General features: G+C 35.6%; 1 protein-coding gene across 1 annotated transcript in view; it reads right to left on the bottom strand.

Moving 5' to 3' along the window:
• EPS15 (epidermal growth factor receptor pathway substrate 15) overlaps positions 1 to 11,181 on the bottom strand; it is a 225,135-nt gene that overhangs the window by 133,971 nt on the left and 79,983 nt on the right. The window contains exons 6-8 of the mRNA XM_012639346.1: positions 10,759 to 10,824; positions 7,369 to 7,494; positions 4,712 to 4,771 (exon numbers count right to left, since the gene is read on the bottom strand). Of these exons, the coding sequence (XP_012494800.1) occupies positions 4,712 to 4,771; positions 7,369 to 7,494; positions 10,759 to 10,824 (252 nt within the window). The remainder of the gene's footprint in view (positions 1 to 4,711; positions 4,772 to 7,368; positions 7,495 to 10,758; positions 10,825 to 11,181) is intronic.

Here is an 11,181-nt window from a genome sequence, read left to right as displayed (position 1 = left end):
AGATATGTTAAAAATTTTTTTTTTTTTTTTTTAAGACAGAGTCTCACTCTGTCACCCGGCTAGAGTGTAGTGGCACCACTGCAACCTCAAACTCCTGGGCTCAAGCGATCCTCCTGCCTCAGCCTCCCAAGTAGCTGGGACTGCAGGTGCGCACCACCACTACTCCTGGCTAATTTTTCTGTTTTTTGTAAAGACAGTATCCTCCCCATTTAAAGGATTCAAGGCACCTTCAAGACTTTCAGAAGATCAACAGTTTTCATGGCTATCTTTAAGCATAAGAAATTACTCAAAGTAATCTCTAAAAAGATTCCAAGAGCAATCAGAAGAAAGTTTACATTTCTTCTTAATTTCTTCTTCCACTGCAAATCCTAATTCTATCCAAAAGGAAATTTGTTTTTAATTATACGTTTTTGTGGGGATTTCAAGTCAATATTTATTGAACACACAATATTACAAGACTGATCAATGATTTCTATGATTACTAATGTCATTTTACAACTGAAGAAACTGAGGCTGAGATGCTAAGTAACTTGCCCAATACGATATTTTAAAGAAGTGACAAAGTTCAAACCAAGATCTGGCTACAAAGCTCTTGCTTTTTCCAGATTTAACCAGCTTTATTAGCAGCACACATGTAATTTTACAATACCATGTTTTCCTTTACAACCAATAAAATTAAGCATTAACTTACTAGGACCCAAATTTTGCTGGGCATCAGAATTATTTGGACAGCTTGATATAGCACAGATTTCTGGGCCCTGCACCCAAAATTCTGGAATCAGTAAGGCTGAGTTGGGCCTGAGAATTTGCATTCTAACAAGTTCCCAGGTGATGCTGATGATATTTGTCTAGGAACCACACTTTACCACTTGACCCAAACCAAGAATTCTCCTCTCCCCATCTGCTAGCCAACTTGGAAGAATTCAGTTTCAGTTTTAGAAACATATAAACTTTCTATCTCCAAAAGCTTGAAACTCTAGAAAGAAAACAATCTGGCTAGCAAATACTTTCAAGAAAATTCAAAATATATGTACTGTAATATTAGATTGGCACCAAGCTAAGAGAAGTAACTAGCATGCACAGTAATAGTCAGTACTCCTCTTAACGCAGATGGGAATCATTTCCTGGAAAGTGGACACTAGAAGCAAAGGAGCAATGTTAGCCATCTGCTATCAATAGACAACACATTTTTTTGAAAGTTAAAAAAATACAATTATTTTGCCATGGCTCTTCATTTGAACAAAAAAGAAAAGAAAAAAAATACAATTATTAATTCCATGTTGCCTTGAAAATAGCTTCCCTGACAAAACTGAAGCCAAAAATTTTTCCACCAAATAAAACAGAAAAAGTGAACAGAATACTTTTAATACTGCTAAACTGTGATTTTGTTTGTTTTCTGATTACATTGTACTTTATCCTATTCAAGTCTGCCACTGAAACAAAAATGGCAACTAAATCAAATGATGGGCCATTCTCAACAATAACAAAAAAATATGGCTATTAACTAGTTGTCAAACTGAAATGTACTAGGAAATGCATTTATACAGATAGAGACAGACACTTAACAAAGAAACATTTAGAATGTCTTTTTGATGATTTCAAAGTAAAAGCATCAAGCCAGGTGTGGTGGCACACGCCTATAATCCCAGCACTTTTGGAGGCTGAGGAGGAAGGACAGCTTGAGCCCAGGAGTTGGAGGCTGCAGTGAGCTATGATTGCACTTGGGCAACAGAATAACACCCTGACTCTAAAAGAAAGAAAGAAAACAAAGTGAAAGCATCAAAAATAAACCTGAATTAGGGAAAGAGAGAATTTAACTTTACTCTTGTAGTCAGCTAACAATAGCTGCTCACTTTTTCTGATATTTGTTCATTGTCCATGCTTTTGGACTGTAGTTCTCAAATTTTAATGGCCATCAGAATCACCTGGAGGGCTTTTATAACACAGGTTCAGTCTGGGGCAAGGCTCAAAAATTTGCATTTCTAATAGGTTCTCAGGTGATGTTGATATTGCTGACAGGAGACCACAGTTTGAGAACCAGTCTTTTTTTTAAGAGTTTCCTTAGGAGTTTCACTTGCTCATTGGTTTATTCAAGCAGTTGAACTGCTTGTTATAATTTCTTAAAGTTACAATCTGGGATGAAAATTATCAGGTGCTTTTTGCATTTTCCAAGTAGTACAAGTTATCTTTATCAATTTAGTTCAACCAAATGTATACTAAGAAATTGCTGGCCAGCAGGCACTGTATTGTGCTAAGCACCAAAAATACAAAGGTAAAAAGATCTCGGCCGGTCGAGATGGCTCACACCTAGCACTCTGGAAGGCCAAGGCAGGAGGACTGCTTGAGCTCAGGAGTTCAAGACCAACCTGAGCAAGAGCAAGACTCTGTCTCTAAAAAATTAAACAAAAACCAAAAAAAAACCCCTCATTTTTACAACCCAATAGAACAGCAGATATGTAAAAAGTTTTTTTTTTTTTTTTTAAAGGGTGTGGGGTAGGCAGCCGTGCTCCATTCTGGTGACTGAGTCCAACCTTCTTCACCAGACCCAGAAAAGGTTTTGATGATACAACCTGTCCACTTAATTTGAGTCATAGGTGCTCCACTCATGAAAGTAAAAGGAAAGTAAAAGATACATCAGGCAAATTCTAATGAGAAGAATACTAATACAACTACTAATGTTGAAAAAATTGCAAGGAAAATTCTAGACTCAAAAGAACTAAATTAACTGAGCAAAATCTAGAATTTGCATCACAAAAAAATATTCTAAAATCTTCTGGTGTTGGAAGGTAAGAGGGAAAGAAAAGAAGTAATACAGAAGAAATAAGTATGAGTACAGGGAAAAGTGTCCAGAGTGAAAATCCCTTATCCAATATGCCTGGGACTAGAAGTGTTTTGGATTTCAGATATTTTTGGATTCTGGAATATTTACATATACACAATGAGATATCTTGTAGATGGGATCTAAGTCTAAATGCAAAGTTCATTTATATCTCATATACAACTTATACACATGGCATAAAGTTAATTTTATATAAACTTTTTAATAATTTTGTGCATGAAACAGGTTTTGACTGTGATCCATCACATGAGTCAGGTGTAGAATTTTCCACTTGTGGCATTATGTTGGCATGCAAAAAATTTCAGATTTTGGAGCATTTAGGATTTTGGATTTTCAGATTAGGGATGCTCAACTTGAATTTACTATTAATGAAACTAACGGAATTAAAAGAGAATTTTCACATTAACAAGGGGAGACAAATGAATAAATTACAACTTGACAATCAGCAACAATAAGGAACAGAAAAAAACAGAAAATAATAATGTAACATAAATAGATACAGTAAGGAAAACAAAATCAATATGTAGATCATTATTTTAGACAGAAACACATTAGGCAAAACATTAAAAACAGCAATGTACCATTTTCAAGAGAGATACACAATAAACATAAGAAATATCAGGTAATTCAAACAAAAAGGGAACAGGAGAGGCAGTATTTAAAATCGTACAAACTAGAATTTAAAGTTGAAAAAAATTTCTGAAGAATGCATACGGGGAGAAAGCAAATGTGGCAAAATAGTTAACAATTAGTAAATCTAGGAGAAGATACAGGGGTATTTACTATTTAAAATGAAATTTAAAGTAGTACTTCCCCACAAATTGTGTTTATTATTCTTAAATTATCCTTTTAATGAAGGTTTCTTCTATTTAAAAAAAAAGTCAGTTGCCTGTATGCAGGGGGAAAAATTTCCTTTAAATGATTTCAGTATAAAGACGATGAGAAGTAAAGATATTTAGTATTCTTTGTAAAGTAAACAAAAATAAACTACAAAGAGGGAATTAAGATAAAAGCTGAAAAAGATGAAATAAAAAGTCAAAATATAATAGAAAGGATAAATAAATCCAAAAGACGGTTCTTTTAAAACATCAATAAACCAGACATAATCACATTAAACAAAAAAAGAGACAGAAAAAAAAATACTTAAGATTTAGAATGAGAAAAGAGCACAACCACAAAACCAGGAGAGATTAAGAGAATAATGCAAATTTGTAGCAACAAGTTTTAAGGTAAAAGAAATAGACAATTCCTTAGCAAAATAAGAAGACATGTAAAATTTAAACAGACTAATTTCCAAATAAGTGAATGAAGGGAAAATTAGAGATTTACCATTGATAAATTCACAACAGAGTTTTATCTAACATTTAAGAAAGAGATGAATACAATCCTATTTGGAATTAACTATCCAATTACTAAGATAACATGCCTTCAGATAACATGTCAAAAGTTTTCTGACTTCATAAATGAAATAAAACTAGAGTGCTATTCATGTTTCCTTTTAATGAAATAAATGTGTAAATTAGGGGGTACACTTGAAGCAAAATTGTTTGGTAACAGAAGCAGGTACTGAGATACCTGGTCAAGTTACGATACAAAAGATAATATTGCTCAGCACCTTTATAGTATATTATCCAAAGCATATATTCCTATGTACCTGAAATTCAAATAAAATGAAGATGGCAAAATACACATTTTCTGTTATCCATTAGTTTAGGAAATATTTATTGCCTGCCTATAAATTCTAGGTAAAAAGGTACATATCAACAATCTCATAGAAATATAGTCTTCCTCTAAGGATAAACTACATGAGAAAATTTTCACACAAGAAAATCATTAAGATGTTAATGATTTTAAGAGCATTAGGTTACTTACAACTGCAAACTCATCTCTGTCAAGCATTCCATCATGGTCAATGTCACTCAATTCCCAAACCTTAAAAAGAGAATAATTGAGAAAGATTAATGTTCTTTTCATTTCATGTGCTACTTGGGAGCAGGGAAAGAAAGTGTACTGGTGAGAGTTAAGAGTGGAGATGAGCAAGTACTTGGTCATTAAATGTCTTGAAAGAAGTTTAGACTTTATTCTAAATGCAATGAGAAGTTGCTAAAAGGTTAGTCTTAAGTAATAAAATGACAAGATTATATTTATAGTTTAGAAATTTCATACTGACCACACAGTGGAGAAATAATTCGTAGGAACAATACTAAAAAAATCAACATTTATTGAGCACCTAAAATCTACATAACACTGATCCAATAATAGTAGTGCTAGTCCTGGTGGTATCGTGGTTGTCGTCATCATCATCATCATCATCATCATCATCATCATGGCAGCTAGCATCCAAAGAGTATGTAACAAGCACTGTAGTAGCACCTTATATACATTATCACATTTAATCCCAACAACCCTATAAACTGGGAACTATTCCCATTTTAAGGATTAGGAAACTGAGACAACATAGTTTTCTAATGATCTGCCCAAGGTCACAAAACTCAGAAATAGAACAGCCAAGGATTTGACCCTATGTAATCTACTTAAGCAGGGAATTAAAGAAAGGGCAAGGGGTTTAAAGAGAGGAGATATGGTCTGAAATAAGAAGAGAGGTAGAGAGAAATCACTATGGAAATAGCACAAGAGTGGCTGGCAATAGAGAGGAACCCAGCTAAAGTTGGTGATGATGAATTTACGGTAACATCAATCTTATTAGACTTTCTCAGTAGTCCACAGGCAACTACAAAGAAGGCAGACAATTAGCTTCATGCAAAGCTGGATTTCCAACATTCAGGAGAGATGGCAGAATAACAGGACAAAAGGAGCTAAGGATAAGGATATGGAACTGTGGACCAAAAGATAGGGGAAAGTGTTTTAGTTTTATAAGATGAAAAGAGTTGTGTAGATGAATGGTAGTGATGATTGCATCACAATGTGAATGTACTTAATACTATGTACTGGAAAATTTAAAATTAGTTATGATGGTATATTTCATGTTATGTGTATTTACCACAATGAAATAATTGAAGGAAAAAAAAAAATAAAAAGAGGAAGCCAGGCTCGGTGGCTCATGCCTATAATCTTAGCACTCTGGAAGGCTGAGGTGGGAAGATCACTTGAGTTTAGGAGTTGAAGACCAGCCTGAACCCACCGTCTCTACTAAAAATAGAAAAAATTAGCCAGCCATGATGGTAACACCTGTAGCCCCTGCTACTTGGGAGGCTGAGGCAGGAGGGTCGATTGAGCCCAGGAGTTCGAGGCTGCAGCAGTGAACCATGATGACACCACTGCATTCTAGCCAAGGCAACGAGTGAGACTCTGTCTCCAAAAACAAAAACAAAAAAAAAAGGAGGAAAAGTAAAGAACTCTGAAATTTAAAAGTCTTAGTGAAGGCAAAGAATTAAAGCCTTGCAAGTATCTAGGAAAGAGATCTAGATAGGCACGAAGTTCAAGTTAGAGCGTAGAATATATGATTTCAGAGATGAAACTATTCCTTACAATAAGACATCATGATACAGCCATGGAGTGGGTGGCAGATGTAAAATACTAATGGTCTCTGGAAATTAAGCAATTGGAAGATCAGCACAAAGAAAAAAAGGACCTACTTAAGGGGTTTATATATAAAACTAATTTCAACCACTCATATTTTATAGGGAATAAGCAAATACACAAATAAATTGGCAATAATTTCATATATGAAGTCAGAACACAAAAAATTCTGTAACATGGCTGAGTGCAGTGGCTCATGCCTATAATCCTAGCACTTTGGGAGGTTGAGGTGGGAGGATCACTTGATGTCAGGAGTTCGAGCCCAGCCTGAGCAACATAGCCAGACCCCGTCTCTACAAAAAATAAAAAAATTAGCCATGCATAGCGGTACGGGCCTGTAGCCCCAGCTACTTAGGAGGCTGAGGCAGGAGGATCACTCGAACCCAGGTGTCCAAGGTTGCAGTGAGCTATAATTGCCTCACTGCACTCTGGCCTGAGCAATAGAGTGAGATCCTGTCTCAAAGAAAAAGAAAAAAAAAATTTGTGATACAACTTTAACACATTCACTGTCACACTGGAAAAAAAATTTTTCTTTCTTGGGGCCACAGTGTTTTATTATGAAAATAGTATAAAAACTTCAAAAACAAAACAATCCTTTGTAATTTAATGAAAAATTTGTTATTCTTTATTGTTTTCTGTGTGAGTTATATGTAATTAAATTGTCAATATTAATTGCAACAATAAGAACATCAACAAGTAAGATTTTCAGGAACCAATTGCAGGGTTTTGCCCAGGGGGTCACCCATCGGGTAACATTTATGTTACAGCATGGCAGGGCAAGTTGCCAACTCCCAAGGTAAAGAGACGTGTGAGTTACATATGCTTCACAAGGCCCCAGCCTCAAAACTAGCGTGAGTTAAACACAACTCACGTGGCAGTTGATGTGTTAAAATTAAGATCTGTGTATTTTTTAAGAATGCAGCTATAAGGGCTCCTGGTAGATATAAAATTAAAATAAAAATTACATTTAGAATTTAATAATATCTTACTCTTCCAAGGATATCCACAGGTAACTTAGAGTTGAGTAACACTGGTTTCACTTTGCCACCGGACAGAAATCCATTCACTGGGCTTAAACTATCAAAAATTGCATCATATTTGGCCTTGTCTTCAGACTACAATATAAAAAAAAAAAATCATAAGTTAAAAAATGGTGAAAAGGATTTAATTGCAGTTGTAAAAATCAAGTCCTCAAAGAACAGACTACGTATTTTTTTCAATTATCATTTAAAAAACATTTTCACTTTCATCAAAATATAGTATTTGTTGGAAGGATATGCAAGAAAAAATATTTATATTATACCAAATAATAATTTCAAAGTGACTCTACTCAAGAATCCAGTGCTCCCCATTCCTTTTTTGGCTGGAACACCATCTTTGTTTTTCTATTCCTAGGTTAGAATCAAAAGATTTCAGAAAGACAGAAGGGCTTTGAAAAGCAACTAGTCCATTCCTCTCACTTAAACAGACCAAGGGCAAGAAAGTAACTTTTATCATACAGCTTGTCAGTGACATTCTATGACTTTCTAAACATAGAAAGTTTATGTGTTAGGTATACTTCAAATTCACACAAATAAATTTTTTAAAATAAATTCATTGCTATAAGGCTATGGTCTCCAACCTCAGCCTGCAAACCACCACACACCCACTCCACCCCACCCCCGTTGGAAAAATTGTCTTCCATGAAACCTAGGAGGAGGGAGGGGTGGCCCCACACAGCAGGAGGTGAGCAAGGGGCAAGCTTCATCTATATTAACAGCCGCTCCCCTCCCCATTGTTCAAATCACCTGGCTGAGCGCTGCTTCCATCCCTGCCCATCGCCCCCTTCTGTGGAAAAACTGTCTTCCATGAAACCCATCCCTGGTGCCAAAAAGGTTGGGGACTGCTGCTATAAGGAATAAACATCAAGATTCCTCCATTTTTCCCAAAGCAAGATTCCTTTTTCTTATAAATAACATGGTATTCTCCTAAAAATCTTGAAAGTTACTTGTCTAATTTGGAAAACTATCGTTCATTTGCCCAGTCAAGGCCAAATTCCTATACTTTATAAAATTAATAAACAGGCCACAGCACACACAGACATAAAAATCAAAATGGTTTAAAAAAAAAAACGGTACACATTTATCAAAGATCATTTGATCTGCTATATTCTAATACTGTTTTAAAATTACAAGTTTAAAAAATCTGGTAAGATATCTATAGCCAATAGTTTGCCTCTGAAAAACTATGCTACAAAAAATACCCATTTTTGAAAAAGAATTCTTTGTTTTAAGCCATAAAGAGAATACTTAGTTAACTAGAATTTTCAAATAAGAAATAATACACAAAGAGTGCAATGCGCACCACCCGAAGGATGGACATATTTGAAACTCGGACTTGGGGGGGGGGGAGGGCAACGGCAACATACGTAACCTAAACATCTGTACCCCCATAATATGCTGAAATAAAAAAAAAAAAAAAAAGAAAGAAATAATACCAGTGGGGTAAATTACCTGTTCAAATATTTTAGTTAATAAAGGATTATGACATCACCATTTTTAACCCTATAACAGAAATAAGGATCAGACCAATACTATTAATAATTATCACAAAATGACTGACAGAGCTGAAAGATCCCTCAAAGATTTCTAGCACCAGTACTTCCCTATTGTCCTTGAACATACATATGCAAGTCCAATGCAGATTGCAATGCATTTTAGAGGTAGAGGGAGAGGATGTATGTGAGTAGAAAGCAAAGCAAGGGTAAGGAGAGAATAGTTAAAAAGTTTACTTAAACAGCAACAACAAAAATAAATAAATGAGACAAATTAAAAAGTTTCTGCAAACCAAAGGAAATAATCAACAAGAGTAAATAGACAACCTACAGAATGGGAGAAAATATTTTCAAACTATACATCTGACAAAGGGCTGATATCCAGAATCTACAAAGAATTCAAACAAATCACCAAGAAAAAAACCAAACAACCCCATTAAAAAGTGGTCAAAAGACATGAACAGAGTTTTTTCAAAAGAAGATATACAAATGGCCAACAGAAACATGAAAAAATGTTCAACATCACTAATCATCAGGGAAATGCAAACTAAAATCACAATGAAATAGTACCTTACCCCTATCAGAATGGCCATTATTAAAAAAATAAAAAAACAATAGATGTTGGTGAGGATGCAATAAAAAAGGAATGTTTATACACCGTTGATGGGACTGTAAATTAGTACAACCTCTATGGAAAACAGTATGGAGATTCCTCAAAAAACTAAAAGTAGATATACTGTTGGATCCAGCAATCCCATTACTGGGTACCCACCCAAAGGAAAGTAAGTCATTATATAAAAAAGACACCTGTACCCAAATGTTTACCGCAGCACAATTCACAATTCACAATTGTAAAGACGTGGAATCAACCTAAGTACCACCAGTTGATGAGTCGATAAAGAAAAGGTGATATATGTATATACATACACGCGCGTGCGTGCGCGCGCACACACACACACACACACACACACACACACACACACCATGGAGTACTACTCAGCCATAAAAAGGAAAGAAATAATGTCATTTGCAGCAACTTGGATGGAACTGAAGAACATTATCCTAAGTGAAGTATCTCAGGAATGGAAAAACAAACACCACATGTTCTCACTCATTAGTGGGAGCTAAAGGATGGGTATACATGGTCATAAAGTGGTATAAAGCAGAGGTCCCCAATCTTTTTGGCACCAGGGACTGGTTTCATGGAAGACAATTTTTCCACAAACCCAGTGGGGGAGTGAGGGGATGGTTTCAGGATGATTCAAACATATTACATTTATTGGGCAGTGAAACTTCTCTACTAATGATAATTTATATTTGCAGCCACTCCTCAGCACTAGCATCACCACCTCAACTCTACCTAAGATCATCAGGCATTAGATTTTCTTAAGGAGAGCATGTGCAACCTAGATCCCTCATATGCACAGTTTACAGTAGGGTTCACTCTCCTATGAGAATCTAATGCTACAGCTTATCTGATAGGAGGCAGAGCTTATGTGGGCATGCAAGTGATGGAGAATGGCTGTAAATACAGATGAAGCTTCACTTGCTCGCCCACCGCTGACCCCCTGCTGTGTGGCCCAGTTCCTAACAGGCCATGGATCAGTAGCAGCCTCCAGCCTGTGGGTTGGGGATTGCAGGTGTAAAAGACACTGGAAACTAAGAAGGAGGGAGGGTGGGAGTATAGTGAAGGATAAAACCTTACCTATCAGGTACAATGTACACTATTTTGGTGACGGGCACAGGAAAAGCCCTGACTTCAGCATTATACAATTCATCCATGTAACAAGAACACTTGTACTCCCTAATATTCTGAAATAAAGATGTTTTTAAAAAGTTTACTTACTTTTACTGCCCAGGGGAGTTCAGCTGCAGAGGTTCCACTGATTAGCAAAGGACTACTGGTATCATGCTAAAAAAGAAAGTACAGCACATGAAGAGGTGAAATCTTCACATCAATAAGCAATGGAGAAAAAGTAGTCTTTGGATTTAAATATATTCATACAATATGCTGGCTCTCAATGCACACAGAACATGATTTTACACTTACTAGACCTTCATCTAAGTACCAATGGAACAAAAACATCTTCAGGGAGTTAGTAGCATATATGACTGTGGAGCACTAACTAAAACACAGAAGTATTACAGAAGAAATCCTACAGCTAAGATCAAGATAAAGATATCTGAATGTTAACAAAAATATATAGGGCCCTGTTAACTGGTGATTTTTTCCCAACATTATTTGACAAAAGCAAACTGGGAAAACAAC

Source organism: Propithecus coquereli, unplaced genomic scaffold, assembly GCF_000956105.1.
Source record: "Propithecus coquereli isolate 6110/MARCELLA unplaced genomic scaffold, Pcoq_1.0 Scaffold14, whole genome shotgun sequence".
Lineage (NCBI taxonomy): Eukaryota > Metazoa > Chordata > Mammalia > Primates > Indriidae > Propithecus > Propithecus coquereli.
This window is presented reverse-complemented; position numbering and strand designations above follow the sequence as displayed.